The sequence below is a fragment of the Callorhinus ursinus genome, unplaced genomic scaffold (genome assembly GCF_003265705.2).
Source record: "Callorhinus ursinus isolate GAN/ISIS: 27379988/994484 unplaced genomic scaffold, GSC_fseal_2.0 scaffold35, whole genome shotgun sequence".
Classification (NCBI taxonomy): Eukaryota; Metazoa; Chordata; class Mammalia; order Carnivora; family Otariidae; genus Callorhinus; species Callorhinus ursinus.
This window is the reverse complement of record NW_027397097.1, coordinates 15,745,054-15,771,125: the sequence shown is the minus strand read 5'-3', so window position 1 is coordinate 15,771,125 and position 26,072 is coordinate 15,745,054. Positions and strand designations below refer to the sequence as shown.

The following is a 26,072-nucleotide window of genomic DNA, read 5'->3' as shown; positions in this document are numbered from 1 at the left end:
TCTCAGCTCTCTCTCTCTCAGCTCTCTCTCTCGGCTCTCTCTCTCTCGGCTCTCTCTCTCTCAGCTCTCTCTCTCAGCCGTCCTGGGCCTGCTTGTTCTGTGGTTCTTCCCATCTTCCAGCAATGTCTCAGTTATACCCCAGTGTACTTTTTTTTCCTGGTCTGCCTCCGTTGGAAAACCCCATGGATCAGAGGTAAGGTCTCATCCATCCTTGTTTCCCATGTGCCCAGCACAATGCATGGTGCAAAGCAGAATGCATGGAGCCCGTGAAGGGGCAAGGCAGTTGTTAACCTCGAGCACAAGAGATCCAGGAAGGCCAGCCCACTCTGAGGTCCCCCTGAAGGAGTCACAGGGACAGACGTCTTGGGCCTCACCTTTATGCCTAACTCCAAGGACAGGAACACTCCACATCACTTGTCATCTGGGAGGCTCAAGAGGAAAGGGGGCCTCCATGGGGCTTTGTAACGTCCCACCTAGAGGGAGACAGAATGCAAACAGGATGGGCTGTTCAAGGTATAGGAAATTAGCTAGGGTTGGTCAGTGGGTTAAAATAATCAAAATGTTCCTCAAGATAGAAAATAAAACCAAAGAAGGATCGTGAGCGGCCTACCACGAACTGATCCCTTACTTCAGCCATACTCTCTGAGGACAGCTGACAGAAGCAGGGAAGAATATGATTTTTGAGCCTCCCAGGCAGGGCCGGCTTCCTCACCTTGGCCTCAGGCTGAGCTGCTGCTGGGCTGCAGTGGCCTCGGGACTTCTCAGACCTACCTCTCCCGCGGTGCTGCCGGACCCTACCTGTAGCTTCTTGCCCTATTTCAGAGGATGGCTCTCCTTCCTGCCCAAAAATGTCTGTCCTGGTGAAAACGTGTGCGCTGGTGGTTTCGTGGCAACAGAGAGCCTTTGTTCTAGAGGTGAATGTGTCCACACCTCCTCCTGAGCCCGGCCTCAGTGGTTTGCCTAATGTCACGGGCCCTTTTTAATTAAGTCCTCCTTTTGTGGTGCACTCAGTGCCAAGAAGCCTAAATGAATGTTGTCTATTGCAGTGGATTTTGCTAGACGCCCCCACCCCGTTCTATTTTAGGAAACTTCTGAGGGTCACTCCTCTGCAGGTAGAGATAAGGGTTAAGAGTCTTTTTCTCAAGAAATAACATTCTCCTAAGTGAACGTTATCTTGGCTTTTCTTTCTCTTCCGTGTCACTGAATTCTAACATTCCAGAGGATTTTTCTGGCTCCTGATGGAAACTGGAGATAGTGACGTAATTGACAGGCCTTTGTTGGATGGAGGAAACTTCACCTGCACTTGCCCTCACAACATGCCAACAGACGAGAATTCTCAGAGCTGTACAGGGAAGGAATCGTGATCGCCACCGCTCGTGGCTCCTGCACGGAAGCTGGCGTGTGGGTACATACGCTTCCTAAAGCTGCTGCAATAAAATAGCACCAACGGGGGCCTTAGAACAACAGGAATTTCTTGTCTCACAGTTCTGGAGGCCAGAAGTGTGAAATAAAGGTGTCGACAGAGCTGTGCTCGCTCTGAAATCTGTAGCGGAGGACCCTTCCTTGCCTCTTCCACCTCCCGTTGTTTGCCAGCGACCCTTGACATCCCTCAGCTTATAGATGCATCAGTGTGGTCTCCCCTCGATCACCCTGGTCATTTTCTCCCTGGGTGTCCCCACCTCTTGTTATAAGGACACTAGTCACGTTGGATCAGGGTCCTCCTGTGACCTCAACTTAATGATGGCTGCCAGCACCCTATTTCCAAATAAGGTCACAAGTACCATGGCTTAGGATTTCCATATATCTTGTGGGGGAAACACAAGTCAACGTATAACTATTGGCTTGGAGTTTTTCTCACCTGGAAAATACCTGGCTATGTTCTCAGCTTTGAGCCTAAGTCATCAATATCAGCTGCCACTGACAGAGTACTTCTCACAGGCCAAGTACTCTGCAGTGCACCTGTTACAAATTATTTCATTTAATCCTCACAGAAGGACTCTGAGGCAGGTATTACTATCTGCCCCGTTTATAACAGAAAATAAAGGCCGAGAGCTGCCTCATTTCGACATCCACATTCTGAGCCATTCAGCATACCCAGCTATCTTGCTTTTGGGGCACCTATTGGGTGCCTGGTGCTGTGCTAGGCCTGGGGCAGGGGGGTGGGGGACAGCAGTGAGTGAGACAGATATTGTCCTGACCACAGAGAACATTCAGTCCAGTGGAAGGAGATACGCATTAAAGACATGATTTCCCAAATGACAGGTACTAACTCGCACTGCCATAGCACCGTTTCCAGACAGAAATTCTTTTTCTCTGCTGTCACAGCCCGAGATCCATTATAGGAACAGGACTGCTGAGACCAAGAGCACTGAGAAGTCCCGCAGAGCAGGAGGGCCCTCACCTCTGCTCAACCAGAGCTCCGACATTTTGTCTTACCTCATGGGCATCTCGGAGAGGTTTTGTTGAACGAGTGTACCCTGACTGGGTTACACTGCAGAACAAACAACCCTAAAAATCTCAACCCTTAAAGCAAAACTTATTCTGTGCTGCTGCATCATGTCCCTTGTGGGTCAGCTGGGCCTTGGGCTTTCCGTCTTCCTCCCTCCGGGACCGGGCTCCTGAAGTGGCCTCATCTGGAACCGTACAGGTTGGCATGGCGAGGGGAAAGAGAAGATAGTGACTCATACCCTGGCCCTGAAACATTTACACCCCAAGGTGTCATGTAAACTCTGTTGCAGGGCAAACAGCCTGTCACAAATACACCTGTCAGGCCACATGCCCTAGGTGCAGGAAAGAGAGCTGTGTTCAATGTGGTTTTGGTTACGCATCAATCCATTCCCTTCTTTATCTGCACATTTATCCCAAAGCTCCATGCAGGAGGGGGGTCGCCCTGCTTCTCTGGCCACTCCTTCTCGGCTCGGTCAGTGGGTCCTGCTGTCCCAGCATCAGCTAAGAGAGAATCTGGGTTCTGTTTCTAGAAACTGAAGTCAGAAAGTCCAAATTGGTGAAAGTCATAAATCAGGGGAACAGTGATCAATGTTCACCAACTGTTCTCAGCAGGGGTCCCCCTTAAACAGCAACCTCCCAAGTCCACATACAATACAATGTTAAGTATAGATATTTTATTTACTCATAACTTCTCAAGAATAGGCTGTATGTTATGTAGAGCAGGGCACATATTCAGATAAGCCCCGGATTCCAGAGGTTGGCAGCTGGCCATAGTCACTATAGGTATTTTTTCTTCCCTCAATTTCCAAAATTGTTTCCCTGAAGTAAACAGGAAAAACTTGGGGAAGTCATCAATAGCCAAAGTTATTTCTGTTTTTTTCCTGTTCCACTGAATGACTATTAGCAGCGAAAGAGTCCCCAGAGTGCCTCTGTCCTAGTGCCTCCGTCTTTGCCCCACCAGGCACAGTGAAGGACACTCCGTTCCAATTACTCAGAGGAGTCATTAGCCTTGATGAATGTTCGGGTTACATTAGCTCACCGCAGGATGTTCAGCGCCTTGGGATCCCCCAGGGCAGCCTATAACTCACTCAAAAGCTGGAAATGCCTCTGCGTCTCAGCCCAAGGCTTCCTGGAGCTTCCCACCTTCCTGCCTCCTGTCGTGCCTCGGAGCAGGATGATAACATCACACCAGCTGTCAAAGGCAATGCTTTACAGGGCATCACTCATTTCGGGGGGTTCTGGCTCCTTCTCAAGGAAAGAAGACTGAAGCAGACCCAGCTGTGGACTCAGACAGCTCCTTGACACCTAAGTGATGGCCCCATTCATCCATCAAGGACCACCAGGAAACCAGAGAGACTGGCCTGCTCCTGGAGAGCTTCACATTAGCCCCCTCTCAGACACTCCCTGCTGGACAAGGTCAGATGAACACCAAGATTCACATGTCCATAGGGCTTTCCAATGTGCTGAGTTTTTGTGAACTTGCCTTGTTTCATCCTCAGTCACTCCGTTATGGAGAAGCCGTTGTTCCCATTTCAGTGAAGAGGAAACTAAGGCACAGAAAGTTGAAGTGACTTGCCCCAAATCACACACTAAAGGAGCCACATTTCTGGGATCCACGAGACCTGTGCTTTGATCTCACCTCCACTTTCACACCTGTAGTTCTTAATCTCCTCTGTGGAATGGTGGTGGTGCCCACCTGATAGTCTTGCATGAGAATTAAGGTTATGTACATAAAGGGCCTAACAGGGTTCCTGGAACAGAGATATTCAAAAAAGCCTATTGGATAGATGGATGGATGGATGGATGGATGGATGGATGGACAGATAAGTGAATGAGTGAAAGAATGGTGAATGAGCGAGTGAATGAATGAATATTGCCCATTTGTGCCCTGGTTTTCCTTTCAGTTTACCCTTGATATCTATCTCATTGAATACTAACTCTTGCAGGGGACATGGAAAACTTTTAGTCCCGACTGTGTATCACCACAGTGTTTTGCCCTCACTCGGTGACCCACATAATGAAAGATTTTCCACCAAACTTTATGACTGTCTTCCTGTTTCACCAAAGGCACATATAACCACCAAGCGTGGCTCCTCACAAACATGCACATTGACTTGGAATGATTCTAGTTAAAATACAAATTCATAATTAGCTACTAACATCCACTGAGTATTTACTATGAGCCAGGTGCTTCACTGGCATTTTGCCAGCCTTTGAACCCAGGCAGTGTGACTCCTGAGTCTGGACTCAACCACTACACTAGCCCAGCAACACTAAGAGCTGTCCGTTGTTCAGGGCTTACTATATGCCAGTAGATACTACAATAAACTCTTTTAAATGCACATTGTCTTCCTTAGTCCTTATAGCAAAGGTATGAAGCAGCTGGTATCATATGCTCATGTTACAAATGAGGAACTGAAGCTTGAGGAAGGGAAGTAACTTATCCATAAGCCACATAGCTGGTGGGTAGCAGAGGCAGGCTTTGAACCCAGGTGCTATAGTTGTAAAGCTATATTTATTATTATATTTAACCCCTTGTCTGTGCCACCTTCCATCTGCCATTTCCCCAAAACCTCACTTGAGTCGCTTGCAGCCCCATCATTTTCAGTGCTTTGGATTATTGGAAATTAGGTGAAAATCCCCATTCCAGCCTCAGGGACTCCTGAGGGTCTGAGATCTCCGGGTGAGACTAAGCAGGTATAGGTAGGAGCACTTCCTGTGGCACTTAACGTATTCTTCCAGAAGTCACTAAGAAGGAATGCAGAGGAGCCGCTGCATTTCTCACTTGATCAGAACCTCAGGGAAACAGAGATAACAACCAACCCCATCATCAGGTACTGCTGGGCAAGATAGTGTCCCCCGAGTGGAAAGTGGCTGAAGCTGCAAACAGCTTCATTGAAGAGTTCAATGCCTGAAGAGGCATTGAAGAGTTTTCTTCCCTGGCGGTATCTTCTTTCTGAGCCAGTCTAGAAGCAGTTCTGCCTGGAAATGAGTAGATGGGCAAGAGACCCCCATAGGGTCCTGCTGGAACCCGCAATTCATTTGTTTATCATCAGAATCCCTCACTCTGCACATTTTACTTCCTCACCAACATGCATCAAAGAAATATGTTCCATTACTGGCCCCAAGGATCATCTCTGGTACATTTCACTCTATACCTCTACCTGTTTGTGGGAACAGGAAGTCTGAGTCTAGGGAGAGAGCCCTGGACTCGGGACCTGGGCTCAATCAGGTTCTGCTGCTTATGATCTGTGTGACCTTGAACAAGTCACTTCACCTCTCTGGATGTCAGTGTCCTCTTTTATAAAATGAGGTCTTTGGACTAGATATTTCAAAATCCCCATCCAGTCAATCCATTTGGGATCATTTGTAGCTACAATTATGATAATAGATGGAAAAGCACTTTGAGAAGTGATTAAAAGCTCTTAATACATTTCAAAAGGTGTTATTTTTGCAGCATGATCTCTGCCAAGCATAAAATTACATATGCCAAAAAATTAAGAGAGTAAAAGGGTCTGTTGAAATTTTAGTAGCTCAAATTTAAATGTAAACGCCTTCATTTTAAGTGTCCCTTCTCCCTCTCCTTATCTTCAACAAAGAAGGACTGTTTTAATGTATCAAAGAATTTCTGTAATTATACTTTTCCTGTGTTTAGAATTAATCACATAAGAGCTGTGCTAAGATCTAGAATAGGGATCATACCCCTTAGTGGTGAGCTTTTTGTTAAGAACTAAGCCTCAATCTTGTCAGGGGAATGTTGAGAACCAGAGTTGTTTGGGTGAGGGACATTTCCAGAACAGGGCCAAGTTAAGAACTTCAAGAGGCCAAGGAATGCGTCACTGGGATTAATTAATTAATGCGTCACTGGGGTAAATGACTTCCCCAAGGTCACTTGGTGAGTCATCAGTGAGCCTGGGGCTGGGACGCAGCTCTTCCAGCTCGAAGAATTGGCATCCTATTGGCATTATTGTTCCATGTGACTAGCTCTGGACAACCTTGGCAGGAAATCACTTATGGACATTAGAATCACAGCTGTGGGAAAGTAAAAACTGGCAGAAATACACCCCTAACAGAAGACCTCTTCAGGCCAGGTCTCAGAGCAGTGGCTGGTTTGAGAGGAGGAGAAGGTGGTTCTTTAAAAGTTCCAGGCTTATAGGCTCACCTTGACCCATTTATCTTACTGCCACCAAGGCAAGTACCCCTGTTTAAACTTCAGGAAGCTGGAAGCCGTGTGTGGCTGCTTTTCTCATCCAGGGCAGTCCTTGAAGTTCATTATTACCAACATAGTACGATCTTCCAAACTCAAATTTCCTAGAGATGATTTTATAAACAAGTTCCAAGAAGCCAATCCAGTGCTTTGTTTTCATCTTGATCGATACAGATGGCACAGTAAATGCCTGGAACTTGCTCTCAAACCTTATGAATAAGTTAATTCAAACACCCACATTGCCCTCCACTAGTATGATGGAAAAAGCCCTGCATCCCCCAAGTCTTAGGCTCTGGAGTTTTTTTCTTCCCTGGCCTGTCCACCCGCCTTCATACGTGCATTTCCCCGGTCTAAGCCTCAGGGCACAGCCTAACCCAGGCCAGCCCCACCCAGCCTAGACGATCCCTTAAGCATTTACAACACAGCACACATGACAGTTTCCCTCACTCAAACTTTATTCAACACCTTTCATGCTCATCCCTCAATCTTCAGCCATCATCAAGTTCACATGCTCACTTCCACGCTTATTCAAAAAGTAGGTGTTGAGGGGTGCCTGGGTGGCTCAGTTGGTTAAGTGTCTGCCTTTGGCTCAGGTCATGATCCCAGGGTCCTGGGATAGAGCCCTACATCGGGCTCCCTGCTCAGCGGGGAGCCTACTTCTCTTCTTCCTCTGCAGCAACCCCTGCTAATGCCCTCTCGTGCTCTCTTTCTGTCAAATAAATAAATAAAATCTTTTAAAAGGAAGAAGAGGGTAGAATTGAAGGACCTGGCATTGGGTTTTATTAAAGGGGAGAGGACCGATTCCAGAGCTTTGGGATTGTTAAACTAGATGTATGTCCTAGATGTCCTAGTATGGAGTGGGGGTAACATTCACTGAGAAAAAGTGGAAGGGAAGAGAATCAGGTTTGTCTTGGGTCTTTGTTTTGTCTTGTCTTTGAGTCATAGTGGTGGAAGATTAGGATCATAGACTTGGTTTTGGAGTGTTGTGTTTGACGTGCCTTTGAGACATGCAAAGGGAGATGTCAGGTAAGTCGAGAACAATGGCTCTCAAACCAGCCGTGGGGTTGCCTCCCAGGAGACATTTACCAACCGTCTGGAGATATTTTTGGTTGTCACAAAAATATTGGCATAGTAGGTAGAGACCAGCAATACTGCCAAACATCCTACAATGCACAGGTCCTCACTTCCCACAGCAAAAATTTAATCAACCCCGATGTCAGGAGCACCAAAGGTAAGAAACTCTGGTCTGCAGATCTTTGAGAGTTACTGGCCCAAAGCCTGGGACACTGATGAGATTACAGAGAGAAAGAATAAGAGTAAGAAGGAAAGTGAAGTACAAGTTTTTGAGGAACTGTAACACCTAATAGCTGGATGATCCTGCGTGAAAGACTAAGAACTTCAAGCAGCCAGAGGGAAGAGGAAAACCCAGAGCAGTCATGGAGGCCAAAGGTTGGGGGGTGGGGGAAGTAGGTAAAAGTGTCAGATGCTACTGACAAGCCAAAGGCAGTGAAGACTAAAGGTCCCCATTGTATCTGGGCTGTGGCAGTCATCATGTGGTAGGGACTTCACAAGCACCACTTTGGCAGCATGACTGTGAGGGAAGACATCCTACAGTGGGAGTCGAGAACTGGAAGCAGCTGGTGTAGACAGCACTTTTAAGAAGTTTGGCTATGGAAGGGAGGAGAGAGAAGGAACAGTATTGGCAAGGAATGTGGAAACCAAGAATAGTTTGCGGTTCTGTGGTGGGTTTTGTTGGTTTATTTTGTTTAAATTTTTTTATTATGGAAAATGTCTAACATGCATAAAGTAAGCAGAGTATTATAAAGGACCTCTGTTTAAAACCCTGTCTCTCCCATCAGCTGCAGCCGAAACTTCTGTTGAGTTTTTGCAGCTGCCAGGCGACGCTGCTTTGCCAGGCCCTCGGTGCGCACAGGTGATGGTGGGCAGGTCAATAACGTGGGCAGCTTTTATACACAGACGGGGAGTTCCTTCTTTCTGTGGCTCCTTCCCTTCCAGAACGCCCCCTTTCACTTCCTGGCTGTTCTTCCAGCCCCTCAAGCCAGTAAGCCTTTGGCCCCCAGCTGCCCTAAGTTGCTGGCAGATGAGACTCCCCTCAGACAAAGAGCTGCAAGTTCATAAATCTGGAGAGGTATCATTCCTGCTTTCAAAGGTAGATGCCCCTTCAGTTTCTGCCTACTTTTGGCCAACCTCCATTGCCTTAAAATATATGTGTACTTTATACACTCTAAGTGTTGTAACAATAATATAATAATTTTTAAAAATAACAGTTCAGCTGAGGTAAGATGACAGAGGAGTAGGGGATCCTGTTTCGTCTGGTCCCTGGAATTCAGCTAGTTACCAAATCATTCTGAAAACCTGCAAAATCAACCAGAGCTCCGAGAAGAGAATTGTTACCGTTCTACAAATAGAAAAGCGACCACTTTCTGCAAGGTAGGAGGTGGGGAGGAGTCTGAGCGGACGTACAGGAAGATAAGAAGCGGGGTGCGGGAGAGAGCTTCCATAAGCTGGTGTGGAGTGCAAAATCGGAACTTTGAGAAATCTGCTCCAGTGAGGGATGTTTCTGCCTGAAAGGTGCTCCGGAGGGGAAGAGGGCTGGAATCCCAGGTGGGAGAGCGTGGTCTCAGGATCCCCAAGGTCACAGAAAGAACAGGGGGCCTGAGTGCGGCAGAGCTCCCAGGCACTGGAGTGGAGAAGCCGGCTGGCTGCAAACAGGGAGACCAAGCACCAGCTTTCGGCTAGGTGTTTCCAGAAATTGCGAACCTCGGCACTGTCGGGTGACTGCTCTCTGAGCAGGGGCCCAGCAAGAGGCAGAACCGCGGCGAGAGTTCTCTCCCTCCCGCAGGGTGCGTGCCGCCGGAGTCTGTAAATTTTGGAGACTGGAAACCCGGTTGCATGTCTGAGATAAAAAAAGCTTGGTCATAGGCTGGGTGAGCACAGAGAGCGAGTGGAGACCAGGGAGGTAAGAGTGATGGACTGCTTTTTCCTGAGGGCTCTGAGGAGTGGGGGGCATGAAATTTAGGGTCCAGGGCTGGAGAGCAGGGTGCCGCCATTTTCACCCCCCCACCGGCTCCGGAGCAGCTGACACTGGGCCGGGCGGGCCAGGGCTGTGCGATTCCGCCAGCTCCGACCCCTGAGAATCAGAGCCACAGGCCCCTCCACCAGAGGAGCGGCGGGACCTTCCAGCTAATAACCAAGGTTACCGATCACACAGAACTGCAAAACTCCGGCCCAGGGAAAGAAGTAGGTAGCATTCGTGGTTTTTTCTTATTATTCGTTAGTTCTTCGGTTTTATATTTTATCCTTTTCAGCTTCTTATCAATTACTTTTTAAGTCTTTTTTAATTTTCCATTTTTTACTTACAGTTTATATTTTTCATTTTTGGCTTCCTTTCATTGTATTTCTTTCTTGCCTATTTTGATATCTAGTTTCTTCTAACAAACAGACCAAAATACACTCAGACTCCAGTTTATTGCTCTTGTTCTGTTCTACTTGTTTGATTTTTATTTTTTTTTTTTCCTTTTCCTTTTGGTTTCTGTTCTCTTCTGACCTGTATAGTATATATTTTTCTGGTGTTGTTGTTGCTATATTAGTATATTCCCTCTTTCATCTGTTCTTTTCTGGACATAATGACAAGACGGAAGAACTCACCCCAGAAAAAGAGAAAAAGAAGCAGTACTCACAGCCAGGGATCTAATAAATATGGATATAAGTAAGATGTCAGAACTAGAATTCAAAACAATGATTATAAAGATACTAGGTGGCCTTGAAAAAAGCATAGAAGACACTAGAGAATCCCTTCCTGGAGAAATAAACAAACTAAAATCCAACCGAAATTAAAAAGGCTATTTCTGAGATGCAATAAAAAAATGAAGGCTCTAACTGCTGGGATAAACAAGGCAGAAGAGAGAGTCAGTGATAAAGAAGACAAAATGATGGAAAATAAAAAAGCTGAGGAAAAGAGAGATAAACACGATCCTCTCAATTGATGCAGAAAAAGCATTTGACAAATGACAGCATTCTTTCTTGATTAAAACTCTCCACAGTGTAGGGATAGAGGGAACATACCTCAATATCATAAAAGCCATATACAAAAAGCCGACCCCAGATATCATTTTCAATGGAGAAAACCTGAGGGCTTTTCACCTAAGGTCAGGAACACAACAGGCATGTCCACTCTCTTTTTTTTTTAAGATTTTATTTATTTATTTGAGAGAGAGAGCACATGAGAGGGGGAGGGTCAGAGAGAGAAGCAAACTCCCTGCCGAGCAGGGAGCCCGATGCGGGACTCGATCCCGGGACTCCAGAATCATGACCTGAGCCAAAGGCAGTCACCCAACCAACTGAGCCACCCAGGTGCCCCTGGCATGTCCACTCTCACCACTGTTGTTCAGCATAGTACTAGAAATCCTAGCCTCAGCAATCAGACAACAAAAAGAAATAAAAGGCATCTGAATCAGCAAAGAAGTCAAACTCTCACTCTTTGCACATGACATGATACTCTATATGGAAAACCCAAAAGACTCCACCCAAAAATTGCTGGTTCTCATACAGGAATTCAGTGAAGTGGCAGGATATAAAATCAAAGCACAGGAGTCAGTTGCATTTCTATACACTAACAATGAAGCAGAAGAAAGAAATCAAGGGCTCAATCCCATTTACAATTGCACCCCAAACCATAAGATACCTAGAAATAAACCTAACCAAAGAGGTAAAGGATCTGTACTCTGAAAACCATAGAACACTTATGAAAGAAATTGAGGAAGACACAAAGAAATGGAAAAATGTTCCATGCTCATGAATTGGAAGAACAAATATTGTTAAAATGTCTATGCTACACAGAGCAATCCACACATTCAATGCAATCATTATCAGAACACCATCAACTTTTTTCACAGAGCTGGAACAAATAATCCTAAAATCTGTATGGAACCAGAAAAGACCCTGAATAGCCAGAGGAATGTTGAAAAAGAAAAGCAAAGCTGGCAGCATCACAATTCCGGACTTCCAGCTCTATTACAAAGCTGTCATCATCAAGACAGTATGGTACTGGCACAAAAACAGACACATAGATCAATGGAACAGAATAGAGAACCCAGAAATGGACCCTTAACTCTATGGTCAAGTAATCTTTGACAAAGCAGGAAGAATGTCCAAGGGAAAAAAGACAGTATCTTCAACAAATGGTGTTGGCAAAATTGGACAGCCACATGCAGAAGATTCAAACTGGACCATTTCCTTACAACATACACAAAAATAGACTCAAAATGGATGAAAGACCTAAATGTGAGACAGGAATCCCATCAAAATCCTAGAGGAGATCATAGGCAGCAACCTCTGTGACCTCGGCCACAGCAAATTCTTGCTAGACATGTTTCCAAAGGAAAGGGAAACAAAGGCAAAAATGAACTATTGGGACTTCATCAGAGTAAAAGCTTTTGCACAGCAAAGGAAAGTGTTGACAAAACCAAAAGACAGCCGACAGAATGGGAGAAGATATTTGCAAATGTCTTATCAGATAAAGGGCTAGTATCCAAAATCTATAAAGAACTATCAAACTCAACACCCAAAACAACAAAAATCCACTCAAGAAATGGGCAGAAGACATGAACAAACATTCCTCCAAAGAAGACATACAAATGGCCAACAGACACATAAAAAAATGTTCAACATCACTTGGCATCAGGGGAATACAAATCAAAACCACAATGAGATACCACCTCACACCAGTCAGAATGGCTAAAACTAACTCAGGATGCAGAGAGGATGCAGAGAAAGGGGAATCCTCTTACACTGTTGGGAATGCAAACTGGTGCAGCCACTCTGGAAAATAGTATGAAGGTTCCTCAAGAATAAAATTAAATTAAATTAAAATTAAATTAATAAAAATATATAAAAAATAATATAAAATATATAATATATAAAAATAAAATATAAAATATAAAATAAAATAATAAAAATAGAGCTACCCTATGACCCAGCAATTGCACTACTAGGTATTTACCCAAAGGATACAAACATAGTGATCCAAAGGGGCACCTGCACCCCAATGTTTATAGCAGTGATGTCTACAATAGCCAAACAATGGAAAGAGCCCACATGTCCATCTACAAATGAATGGATAAGGAAGATGTGCTATATCTATACAATGGAATATTACTCAGCCATTAAAAAAATGAAATCTTGCCATTTGCAATGACGTAGATAGAACTTGAGGGTATTATGCTGAGCGAAATAAGTCAATCAGAGAAAGACAATTATGATTTCACTCATGTGGAATTTAAGAAATTAAACAGATGAACATAAGGGAAGGGAGGGAAGAATAAAATAAAAAGAGAGAGGGAGGCAAATCATAAGAGACCCTTAACTATAAGAAACGAACTGAGGGTTGCTGGAGGGGAGGTGGGGGATGGGGTAACTGGGTGATGGACATTAAGGAGGGCACTTGATGTAATGAGCACTGGGTGTTATATGCATCTGAGGATATATTATTTATAATAATTATAAATAATTAACTAATAATATATGTTAACTAATTGAATTTAAATAAAATAAAATTTTAAAAAATAACAGTTTTGGGTGCCTGAGTGGCTCAGTCAGTTAAGCATCTCACTTTGGCTCACATCATGATCTCAGAATCTTGGGATTGAGTCCTGCAATGGGTTCCCCTCAGCAGGGAGTCTACTTGTCCTCTCCCTCTACCCCTCCCCTGGTTTGTGTGCTCTCTCTCTTTCAAATAATTTTTTAAAATTTTTTAAAAATAGCAGTTTTATTATTGCTATCTACAGAAAGTTTACTCTGTTCAAGAGACTACCACTAACAAAAGTCAGAAGTCTTTAAGATGATAAAGACTTGGGGAGATTTTGTGGCTGATGGGAACTTAATGGAAAATCTAGGGGAGAGAGAAGCGTCATTAAGTATAAGACTTCATAATATTCATTGGAATGGAAGAAATAAAGGAGCTGTCTGCAGATGCAGAAGTTTGCAGGCTTGGTGGTGGGAAGCTGGCAGAGACGCCATCCCGTGGCTTCATGTGACATCAGAGGCAAGGTCCCTAGGGGAGTTGGGGGACGGTGAGACCGCTGGAGGTTTGAGAACAGAGAAGTTTAAAATACTCTTTGCAAAGAGTGGAAAGAGTGACTCTTGAGCAGAAAAACACCAAAAGAACAAAGACTGAGTGGCTGTTGAGAGCGCATGTGGGTTGCCGGTGAAGAATTTGTGGTGGTGCCAGTCAGCCTTTCCTGTGGTCTGGCTTTCTCCGCCTGCCCTTGGCTGCCTGCGTGGGGCCCACAGGAAACAGACAGTAGGTGTATCCAGGGTTGGGAGTTTTACAAGACTGCTGAGACCAAAGAGCAGGGCCAAGGGCCTTTACAGTGTTGACTAGGGCATGATTTAAATAACGGATCCAAAATGCAAGCATCTCATGAAGCCGTGTAAAGTACCGTTTGGAAGTCTTCTCTGAATTAGCGAGGGCAGTGAGAGTGGGAGACACTGCTCTCCACACCTCCCCAGCCTCCTCACATTGGCGAACCAGAGTGAGTACCTCGTTAGGAAAAGGAGCCTTCTGGATGCATTGGAGGAACAAAGGAAAGGAAGGAAGTGGCACAGATATTCTCCAGGTATACATATTCTCACACCCCTGATCCCAGGGCAGAAGACTCAGGTCCACATACGGAGGTCTAAACATAAATAAAAGTTCTAAAATCAAGCGAATACACTGTTAAGTAAAATACGTCACCCCTGCCTTTACAGATGTACCTTCCTGCTGGTCTGGAAGGCCACATTTGAATTTAGAAGTCACGTGCTCTAGTGCTGCAAAGAAAAGTGGCTCCTGGCTGGCAGCCCACCCCTCTTTCCATCCCCAGCCTTGTTCCCCCTGCCCGGGGCCTCCTGTACCTGTGTCTGGTACCACAACTCGAATGTCCAAGCTCCAGTCACAGCCCCAGGCCTGGGGCTCTGCCCACCATAGTGTGGTCTATACTCAGAAACGGGAGGACCCAGAGAAGAGGCCGACATGGTTTCTTGAAGCAGCCTTGGGGTCCCTCAGTCAGAGAATTCTGAGTTCCTGTGTGCCTGGTCTAGAAGGAAGAAGGGAGGGTGCAGGCTCTGGTGAGCATAGGCCCCAGGTGGGCACATCCCTCGGCCCCGTGGACTCCTTGCCTTGTGGAGAGGAGAAATTGGAGGAAGGCCAGGGCTGGGCCCTCCAAACTGTTGGGCGCAGGGCCCCGCCTTGACCACGTCTTTGGGAAAAACTAAACGATGCAGTGTTAAACAGTACTGTGGTCTTTGTTCCTAGTCTGACTGCCTGATTTCTCTCTGTGTACATGTTTTTTCTCCTAGTGGGCTGTTCATCACCATTCATGACAAGGGCCACATTGCAACCATGCTAAACTCTTGGCCAGAAGACAATATTAAGGTATGATCCTGTTTTCTTTGTTACTGCTCTGTTGTTGGGTGAATCCTTTCAACCTGGACCAGAGTCATCCCCAGCTAGAAAATGAGCCATGTAACACTGAGGGAGAGACACTGCAGGCCTTCCCAGGCCCAGAGCCCAGCCCAGTCAGCGCCAGGCATAAATGCACCACAGAGCAGAGGTTTGCGGTGACCCACGCCCAGGTGAAATTGCCCTTATCATTATTAATAGTAGTGGTCTGAAATCTGTTCAGCATATATTGAGTACCTACTATATATACAACACCAGTTTCCATGGAGGATACAGGGAAAAATCAGATCTTCTCAAGTAGCTGACTTTCATAAGGAAAATAAGACAGAGACACAAAAGACTAACAAGGAACTTGGTCAGAGGTAAATGAAGCACACGGAGAGAGCTGAGGGTGTTCACAAAGGCAGAGATTACTTTCAGCCTGAGGGGAATCTAGGAAGACTTCGTGGGAGAGGTGACATTGGAGCAGGGCCTTGAGTTAAGGAGTAGAGTTTAGCCAGATAGGCTTTGGAGACGGTAGGACATAGAGTGGGGACATTCTGCAAGAAGAGGCAAAGTTTATGGTGAACAGTACTTTCATGTGTGTGTACACAGTTTGGGGGGAGGGGCGGGGAGATGTGTGGTAGTTCTATGCAGAGTGAAGAAAGGAACCTGCCTCTTTTGCCTGGAATATCAGCCTTTACTCAAATAATCTAAGGAAAAAACATTTTTATATAGTAAACAGGATATAATATAATATGCAGAGTTTATATTAGTTTTGAAATATAAAACCTGCAGCTTTGTAGAAACTTGTTAGCCTCTGGCTACATGCCCAGATCGCCTCCTGCTAGGGAACTTCTATGGAAGAGTATGAGGGGCTTTCCCGTCTAAGATCATCGTCGCTTCTGCAAATAGGTGAAGCAAAAATGCGAAACACCGGCTAGCTGCTTCACGAGGGCATTTCTGGTGCCCAAGCTGGGGAAGGATTGGAGCTGACTGGGAGGCTGAGGCACTGCACCATGGCTTCCTCCCCAGGCCCGCCCTCCCTGTTCCTGCCAGTTCCCTCAGTTACCCCGTCTCTCTCCACTAGGCACTAAGCACAGCTTCCCTCTGCACACCTCTCTCTGTGTCCTGCTCACTTGTGGCCCTCCCTGAGGAGTGGTAGCATTCTGAGCCAGAACAAGGAAGGTAGGAACTTGGCTCTTAGGAGCCAGGCCCAAACCACCCAGGGCCCATGGACTTTATGGCCACAGTGAAGAGCTCATTTCGTACCTCTCTGTCTGGGTGTGATTTTGCCCTGGGCATTTCTGCCCTGCTTATCTGCTTAGACTCTGGTTTTGTGCAGGCCTGGGCCCTGCAGGTTTTGGTCTCAGTCCCAGAAGAAGCGAGTTTCTAAGGCGTGTTTAAGATGAAGCTATAATAAAATCTTCAGCACACTCAGGGAAGCCAGCTCACTGGATGGGCAGTGAACTCCAGCCTGCCCTGTGCAGACAGGCTGCCGAGGTAGTGCAAGCTGATCTGTCCACCCTCCTGGGCACTTCACCCACGGTGAAAGCTTGTGCAGACTGGGCATGCGGTAGACGCTTGAGGTGCATGAACTCAGGCAGCAGACATGATGAGCATCTCCCATGTACCAGGCACTGAGCCAGGAGCAGAGAAATGGAGTCCCCACCAACATACACGTGCCACTGTGCAAGCTGCGAGGAATTAAAGAGGACAACAAAAAGCCATTGCATCTTAACCAGTAAGAAGAAGGTGCTCCTTTCTCTGGGGTGGCACAGAGGCTCAGTGAGGGGCTCATGGGCTGAGTTTCAGGCTCTAGCTGCTCCTTTTGTCAGGGCACAACTTATAAAATACTCATTGACTGACTTACACATAGTTTGAGAACCTTCTATGTCCTAAGTGCTAACTACCAGAGAGCTGGAGACAACCACTTTTGTGATTTTAGAGGAAGAGGAATGCAGCTTTAGGTCACCCCAGAGCAGGCGGGACTAGAGCGAGCCTCAGAAGGAGAGAGGCATCCAAAGCCTCTCGGGAAAACAGAGGTTCCATGGGGACATCTGGACCAGTGCATCTAATTCCTTTGCACTCAACGATCATTGAGTAAACATCTGTAGGATTTCCCTGTAGCTTCTGGGATCAAGAAGGTGTACAGGCCCAAAGTCTGGTTGGAGAGACTGACCTGGAAACAATTGCACAGACTGTGTCTGTGCTGCCAAAGAGGGGAGCCCGGAGGCGAGGAGGTGAGGACCAAGCATCCTGACTGGCTGGCCACGCCCCCTGCAGTAGCTGAGAGCTGAGGAAGGAATGCCTGGGGCCTGCCCTCCTCCCCTCCACCGTTTATTTTTGTCTCACTTTGGAGAGATGCTGAGATCAGTCCCTGATAACTATATAGAAGACTCAGCTCTGGCTTTGCAGTCAGATGTCGTGAATCTTCCATTCATTTGCTGCATGTGCAGATAACCTCTCTGGTCATTGTTCTCTTACTGTGAGGACGAACTATCAAGTCTGTACAACAACGAAAGGCACTCGAATGGGTGTTGTCCTTGCAGGAGGTGGAAGAGATGGCCATGTCACACACAGCAGTGCAGGGCAGAGAGAGCAGAGGCCCAAGAGCCCCCAGGAGGAGGCCCTCTTAACTGGGACTCATGGGCCACAAAGGGGCAGCTAGCCGATGAGGCCCCTGGACATGTTTGACTTGGCCCTCAGTGAGTTTTGAAAATTTTGAATTTGTAGGGCAGTATTTTAAAATTAGGAGACTTCATTTGGAAAAAGAAACAAACAAACTTGGATTTCTGGCTTTCTCTAGAAAAACCAGGAGCCCATAGTTTGGCTACATATTGGGCCCACAGTCAGGCACGTAAGTAAGGCAGTTAGGGCTGCTCAGGCTGCTTCCAGCTTACCCGAGTCTCCCGCCTGCCCCATCCACCAGCCTTTTGTGGAGGGTCCTTCCCCCTCACCCCTAGGACTGACCTTTCAAAGGTTCAGAATGTTCTAAGTCCTAGTCTTTCTTGTTTGCTCGTGTGTTTTCTCCAGTTGCCCTAAAAAGAGGAGATGAAGGTCTCCTTCCCTAGGCAGGGAATCCCTTTCATGGTATTTTGAAGCTGGATTCCCTCTCATTATTTCCTTTGGGTCTCACAGCCCTTGTGATCAGAGTGGAGAAGGAAGGGGTGTGGCTAATGCCCCCAAAGTGGGTCCTGAAGAAAGGGGTGTGTCGTTTCTCAGGCGAGCAAGCTGAGGTTCCGTGACTTGCCCATGGTCACCCATCAGTAGGTGTCGACGCCCCCAGAGCCCTGCAGCTGAGCCACCTCCTCCCCAGCTGCTGAGTCGAGGAGGCGGTTTTCCAAGGCACAGGTATCTTTAGACCCTAATGTTGGCGGCCTCTTGGCTGGAGGGGAGAAGTGGTTCAGAGGAGCTTCTGAATCACATCCAAAGATAAAGGGTGACTTTCCCTGGTGTCCCAGCCAGAAAGCAGAACTGCAAACTGCAGTGTAGGAGAAGTAGGCTGGGAGGGAGGTGAGGCCAAAGCCCAGGGCTGGGGGTACCGTGGAGTTTTGCGGGCCCCTCTTGTTCAGGGAGGAGGGGGGCGGGCCAGGCTGCCCAGAGCTGTCCAGCATAAATCATGAAAAGGAGTGAGAACTGCTTTTCTGACTCTTTCCCACAGTGGCCACTGCCCTGAGCCTGAGGAAAACTCAGCTGAGAACAGCCCCCCTCCCCACCGCTTTCCCAAGCTCCTAAATCTCTCCCTCACCCCAGGCCCAGCATCTTCGGGGGAGGGAGGGAAGGTGCTGAGAGGCAGCTGGGTAGGGGAGGCCCAGGAGCAGCCTCTGCTGCTGAGCATCAACCACATGGACGTCCAAACTTGGTCGAGGTGCTGGTGCCAAGTGCCTGCCCGTTATGCACAGGCCCGCCACGTGTTAAACCCACTCTGTCCTCGGTGTCAGAAGGTGGGTGTCCTGGGAAACATTCTCTGAGATGGACATTAGCCTCTCAGGGAATGTTCTTGGGATCAACACCTCTAGAAGGGAAGGAAGCAGGAGAAAGGCTAGGGAGAGGTTGGGTGGAGTGAGGCCTCAAGGAAGCCCCAGCTGAGCCCATGAGGAGCCTCTGGAGCTGGGATGGCTCTTCCAAGTCCAACGGAGTTGGCGCAGGGGAGCTGGGCCTTTATACCCCTGCATCCATCAGTCATTGGTTGTGGGCTGCTGCCCTTCAGAACAGGGTGTGACTTGGGGCAACGTGGCTCTCTTCGGTCAAAGAAATTCTCCAAGTGGGCTGACACCTGAGGGCACAGCTGAGGGAATCACTCCTTGAGTCCCGAAAGGGAGATGTGGGCAGCACATCCCTGTATCCACCTCATGCAGCATCTGACCTCATTGACTTCTAATGACCTATAAGTGGTGAGGATTATTATTACCCCCATTTTATAGACAAGGAAGGTGGCTGTTTGCCTGTGAAGGGTTGAACAAAGATTTGCAACTGCAGACTATGTGTTATTTATGTCATGGAGAGAGAAGAGGAGGAAGAGGAAGAAAAAAGGAAGGATGAGAGAGAGGGAGGAGGTGAGGGCTGTGGGTAGCCCATGACATAACTACAGGTCCAAGGAACACGGGGCTACAGCAAGCAAGGAAACTGGGGCTAGAGCAATGGGGTCAGCCCCATTGGGTCCACCTAGGCTAAGGGACATGGGCAGTAAGGCAGAAAAGGCTGCAGGTCCAAGCTAAGTGGACAGAGGAAGAATGTGGCCCACCCTCCTCCTTCGTCATCTGAAATACAGAGGAGGTATGAGTTGCAGATGCCATCCAAACAAGGAAGCTGTGATCCTGTAGTTCACTGATAGTTACTGCTGGACTCTAAAACCCCACTGTCCTGCTCAGGCTTGTCCTCAGATTTTGACCTCTACCGTACTAGTGACCCTTGGCATCCAGCTCCATTGATGTCATGAAAAATAAGATCCAGCCTCTTCTCCCTGAACTTGTTCATTCACACCACGTATGAAGCAGTCCTGTGGAGAGCCTCTGCTCTCTATGTTGGATCTATCATATTGGCCACCATTTATCCAGTTCCTATCACATTGCAGGCACCAAGCTAAGTGCCTGAAGAATCAAAGATGACAAGACCCATTACTTGCCCTAAAGAGCTTAGAACTCCTATGAAAGATGAAGTTATCATCTAACTAACATAATACGAGGAAAATGCCATGGGAACTTAGAGGAAGGAGTATGACTTCTGGAAAGGGAACATCATGGAGGAAGGTGACTTTTGTACTGTTCCTTGAAGCATACAAGAATGGTAGGATTTGGATCAGGGAGATCATAGGGATTGAGGGGTAAAATGGTATGTAGTCGGGAAAGTACAAACCTTATACAAGGTTGGAATTATTTTATTTGGATAAAGAAGAAATTCAAAGAGTGGTTAGGACCTAGACCATGGAAGGCCTAAAACGCCAGTCAAAGATGTTTGAGCTTTATTTCACAGGCATCGAGAGTCATTGGAGGTTTGGGGTAAGGAAGTGGCAAAGCTGGGTGTGCTTTGGAAAAATGAAATGGAGCAGGGGGAATCCAAGAGTGGAGGGACCTGTGAGGAGACCATTGCGGCGGTCAGATGAGATGGATGGGCTCACCCGAAGGCAGCAACAATGCAAGTGAAGATCATGGAACAAATGGAAAAGTAAGGAGCAGATGGAATCAGCAGAACTTGGTGACCAGTTGGCTATGGTTGACAAGCGACAGAGAGGAGTTGTAACAGGACAGATTTGAGTTTGGGAAATCCGAGGTAACGGAGGGAGAACAGCAGAAGTGAAAGGTTTAGAAGAATAAAGGGAAAGCAGATTCATTTGGTTAGGGACTCAGGAATTTGGGGGGACTATTGGACATCCAAATGGCAATGTCTGCTTAGAGAGGACAGTAGGAGCCACAAGGTTTGCATGGCCGACTTTCTTGGCCAATGGCCACCACGGTCTCCTCTTGGTTCCATTTCATTCACTTATTGAACAGATGCTTACTGCATGGCCTTCCTGTGATAATGCTGAACTAGAGAGAAGATAAAACAATTAAAAATCCAATATGGGATCTTTGCCCCATATAATAACCATCATCATAATCATAAGAGCAGTAACCATTTATTGATCACTTACCCAAGGCACCTAGTTAAAATGAGACTGATATTACTTCACCATTACAACCATCTGATGAGTTAGGTATGATTATCCCCACTTTATGGAAAATTAAAACTCAGAAAAATTATCTGTTTACCCAAGATTACATATGGTGCATTATCAAGGAGCCTAAATTTAAATACTGGTTATTAGACTCCAGAACCCCTGCCATTAATCTTTAGGTTGTTTGGTGAGATAAAATGTGCATTTTTAAAAATGTTAAATAAGAACCCAAATGTTTAAGCAGCACCTTATGCAGGGGTTGCAAGCAGTAGGTACTTAGTTAATGTTTGTGGCAGGCAGGCAGGCAGGAAGAGTGAACAGGCTAGCTGTGTGGTAGCCCTAACAGGTGCTAGGAGAAATCGCATTAGATTGTCATGGAGCAGGGTTTGCATGCTGGATGAGGACCTTCTAGGAGAGAGGACCATGGGGGCTAAGAGGGAGGAGATCATACGTGAGTTCAGAGGACGTCTGGGAGGAGTGAGGTCAGTTTGGCTGGAGTAGGCACTTGTGTGCAAATGAGTAGCAAGAGCTAAGTCAGAACATATACTGGGTTCAGATCATTAAGGTGTTAAATGTTTTGGACTCTATTCTATGGACAGTTCGAAGTCATTCAGGGTCTTTGAGCCTGGGAATGGCATGATGAAAATGGGTTTCTGACACAATGCATGCAGAGAGACTGGAAGGAGGAAAGATGAGTCTGGTCGTGAAGCTGTTGTAATAATCCAGCCAATAGCACTGAGTAATGGAGAGAGGGTGGCAGATGGAAGTGAGGAGGCAGCCGTGCAGGAGAGGGCCCTTGCACGGTTCAGGCTGGGAGGGCAGCACTGCAGAGCCCCGTTACCATCTGGAAATGCCCCAGAGTTGTAAGGATAACACCCTGGAGTAGGAGCCGACCTCCTCTGGTTAACTCACTGCCCTTCAATGGAGAGAAATTCTGAGAGAATAGGAATTGGAATAAGGAAGCTTTGATCAGGAGAAATGGTAGAGAAATGCCCTGAGTCTGGGCAGCATGAAAGCACAGGCTCCCCCAGGGGGAGGTCAGAGGCAGGGCAGAAGGTGACCAAGAGCACAGGAGCTTTAACCCAGTTGCAGTGGTGGTAGAAGGAGCCCGGAGCCAGGAACCCAAAGCCTGATTAGAATCCTGACCTGCCACGTGCACAAGCAAGGTGACTTTGGTAGGCCATCTAATCTTTCTAAGATACCTCATGTGGAAACATCCAATCCAGTGCCTGGCTGACACTTAACACATGTATATAAAACATGAAGGTCTTAGAACTTCTGTTTGCTCACCTGTGAGATGGGGATAACAATCTCAGACTCACCCACCTGCCAGGGCTGTGGGGAGAATCAGGTGGCATGTGGGTTGAGAACACTCTCCATAGAGGCAGTAGATAGTCTGAGGGGGAAAATCATGATCATCATGGGTCTCTTGCTCTGCCCCCCGCAAGTCCCCTTTCCAGAAGTGGAGGAGTGTTTTTAAGAATCTCTATACCTGTTTCTACTGAAAGGTGGCACCTCTGTGTGCTCTTACTCTTAGAGAGCTGGAGAATAGAAATGATAAGATGCCATGGGCCATAAACTCTTCCAGGGCAAGAATGGATCTTCATCTCTTTATTCCCAGGGCTTAGTGTGCCTGCATGGATTAAGCTGAGCCCCGTGATGCCCAGGAGCACCACACTTGGGGCACTGGGACGTCCATTGCTCAGAGCTGGTCCTAAGCCCTGGTCAAAGCCAGGCTCCAGTGGAGTGATGGGTAGCCCCTAAACAGAACTCATTTCAAGATGGAGGGAGGCAGTGATGGTGAACAGGTCAGGGTGACCTATAAACAACTTCACTGTCACCGAGGGGATTTCTGTGGCCTGACTTTTAAGACCCTTCCCCGTCTGACTCCTGCCTGACATTCCGTTCTCTCCTTTCATGCGACTGCACCTCCTCATTCCCCACACACAGCCCACACCCTTCCCACCTCTGTCCTGCATCCGAATTTCCTTTTGCATCAAGTACCTTCCTCCCCAGCTGGATCCCTGCGGACAGTCTTCTCCTGTGTGCCCTCACCCTTACAAAGGGTTACCCTACAGGAAGCAATTCTCCCTTCTCAGTCTCAGCTGCCCTCGTGCTGCTCCACTACCCTCACTTTCCTCCCAGAGTCGTTAATTATAAGTAGACATGTTTCATCTCTTTTTATTGCCCCTTAGTTCTTTAAGGCCTGAATCCATACAGACTTGTTATTACAAATGAGCAAAGTGATGCCCCTTCTCCCAGGATCTGGCATAGTGTCTGCCAAGTAGGTGCTTCATAAATATGTAGTAAAGGAATGAATAAATGAATATCTATCAAAATCATGGTAATTTCTATCACCATCAGCTTCTTCAGCATCTGTTAATTAACAGCAAGCAAGCCCCGAACTAGCACGAAGTATGCCTCCAGTGATTATTTGTCAAAGCACACGGTAACTGCAGCACAGCTGGAGAACCCTCCTGGGTTCCTGGGAAGTGGTGACCCCAGCCACTGTCACAGAAGCCCTGCCCTTTGCAGGTTGGACTTACTGTACCCCAGGAGCAGGCGGAGGGCACTTCCATCAGCCTCGAAACCGTGGGCTTGTGGCAGCAGCATGAACACTTGTCCCTCAGGGTCTCCTTTCATTATGGTCCTGCGCCCAGATCTCAAGCTGGGAATATCTGCTTAGTTTCTTTGAGGGAGAGTGACCAGATGTGGTTTCCCTCCAGCTGTTTCTGCAGCCCCTGCTGCAAATCTCAGAATGCGGGATAAGGTGTCCGCCCAGCTCGGTGGGGCTTCTCACCAGCCTGCCAAGATGGGGGACAGGGAGAAGGACTGCCACCTGCAATGGAATGAATCCCTTGGCCTTTTCCCCGACCAGCGTTCCGCCCCCAGCAGAGGAGGTGGGCGTCCACTTGTCAAGCCCAACACAGGAGGGGTGATAAAATGAGCACTTTGTCACAAGAGGCTCTTCCCTGATTGTTTCCAGGCCGTGGTAGTGACTGATGGGGAGCGCATCCTGGGCCTGGGAGATCTGGGCTGCTACGGCATGGGCATCCCCGTGGGCAAGCTGGCCCTGTACACGGCGTGCGGAGGGGTCAGCCCACAGCAGTGCCTCCCCGTCCTGCTGGATGTCGGCACCAACAATGAGGTAACGCACCACCTGGGCCTGGAGCCCTGGGGCCAGAAGCTGACAGCTGGAGTGGGGTTGGGGCATCTTTGAAAGGGGCAGTTATATCTGTAAAGCATTGGGACATTTCTTTCCTGGGTCCCCTTCGCCAGGGCACTTCCCCTGCATGGCTGAGAGGTGGGGATCTTTCTCCTCCCTGCCTGCCCAGCCCATTCCCTTCCCCACCCCCCCCCCCCCCCCCCCCCCAGCCACAGGGACTCCTGGCTCCCCTTCCTCCTCAAGGCCCTCTGTGCCCTCCATGACCCCAGCTTGGGCCTTGTGTCCTTCCCCACTCCATGACTGCCCTCAGAGGCCTCTCTCTGATTCAGTAGTGAGGAGGGTCCCTTGATCCAGGCAGAAGAGGCTGCTGGGCAGTATTTTTTCAGCATTGTAGAGGTAGGCTGCCTCAATGAAAGAATTAAAACCCAAAGCACCAGGGCCAGGGGCTGAAATATCTGAATCAGCCAGATGAGTGTCCTGCAAGCCCAGGGAGAAAACATGCTCCAAGCTGTGGGTGAGATCCACCTACAGATGCCAGATGGTTTGGGATTTAAGGAGCTCAAACCACAGGCAAGAATTTGGCTGCTCTGGGTACTGCCCTGGAACACAGGGTTTGTGTGCATCTGCAGGCTCCGTTCTGGGTCCCTGTGTCAGAGAAGACAAAAAACTACCCAAGAATTCCTTCTTAATGACATGCATCTCTGAGTTTAAAATCTGTGCAAATTCATCTTTTTTAAAATGGCAAAAAAACCAGAAAATCAGAGAGGTGTTAAAAATATCAGTTATAGGGCGCCTGGGTGGCTCAGATGGTTAAGCGTCTGCCTTCGGCTCAGGTCATGATCCCAGGGTCCTCGGATCGAGTCCCGCATCGGGCTCCCTGCTAGGCGGGGAGCCTGCTTCTCCCTCTGCCTCTGCCTCTCTCTCTCTCTCTCTCTCTCTCTCTCTCTCTGACTCTCATGAATAAATAAAAACATTAAAAAAAACTTAAAAAAAATATCAGTTATACATCAGTACTAATCATACTTTCCATTTTGATATATTTCCTTCCAGCCTTCCCCCCCCACCACAAAGTATTTATAAAACCAAAATTGGGTTTGAATATATAGTTTTGTATCCTGCTTTTAAAACTTAGTATATATGGTGAGTTTTCTCCCAAGTCATTAGCCATTACTGCACAATGTCCGCTCTCTGGGGTGTCACAGTTTACAGAGGAAACCTCCCACAGCTGGACACTCAGGTTGCTTCTCAGCTTTTTGCAAATATAAGTTTTACTCTGAGCCCATTTTTTTGCAGATCAGTCTTTGTTTCTACTTGTGATTATGTCCTAGAAACAGAAATGTTGAGGCAAAGGGAGTGGTCTTCTAGATTCTTGATTCATATGGTCCAAAAGCTTGTCTTACTCGCATTCCACAGTGATCTTTCTCAAGATACTTGCCATGACTCTTTGCATGGCCATCCTCCTCCCTGGACACAATACATCCCCATTTCTAAACGAGAACGAGCACTGTGGCTCCTCGCAAGGAATGATACTTATTCAGTCTTCAGCCACAGATGCCATCAAGTGAGAGGACAGCCAGGCAGACCTCGCTTAAGAGCTGGAAAATTGTGGGCGTGGGAGTGGGGTGAGGGAGGACAAGCGTAGTGGGAGAAGGAC

General features: G+C 47.4%; 1 protein-coding gene across 5 annotated transcripts in view; it reads left to right on the top strand.

Annotated features, from left to right (window-relative positions):
- Positions 1-26,072, top strand: part of ME3 (malic enzyme 3) — a 221,933-nt gene that overhangs the window by 133,418 nt on the left and 62,443 nt on the right. For all 5 annotated transcript variants that reach the window (XM_073879843.1, XM_073879841.1, XM_073879842.1 and 2 more), the window contains 2 exons: positions 15,014-15,089; positions 24,239-24,400. In XM_073879843.1, coding sequence (XP_073735944.1) covers positions 15,014-15,089; positions 24,239-24,400 — 238 coding nt within the window. The remainder of the gene's footprint in view (positions 1-15,013; positions 15,090-24,238; positions 24,401-26,072) is intronic.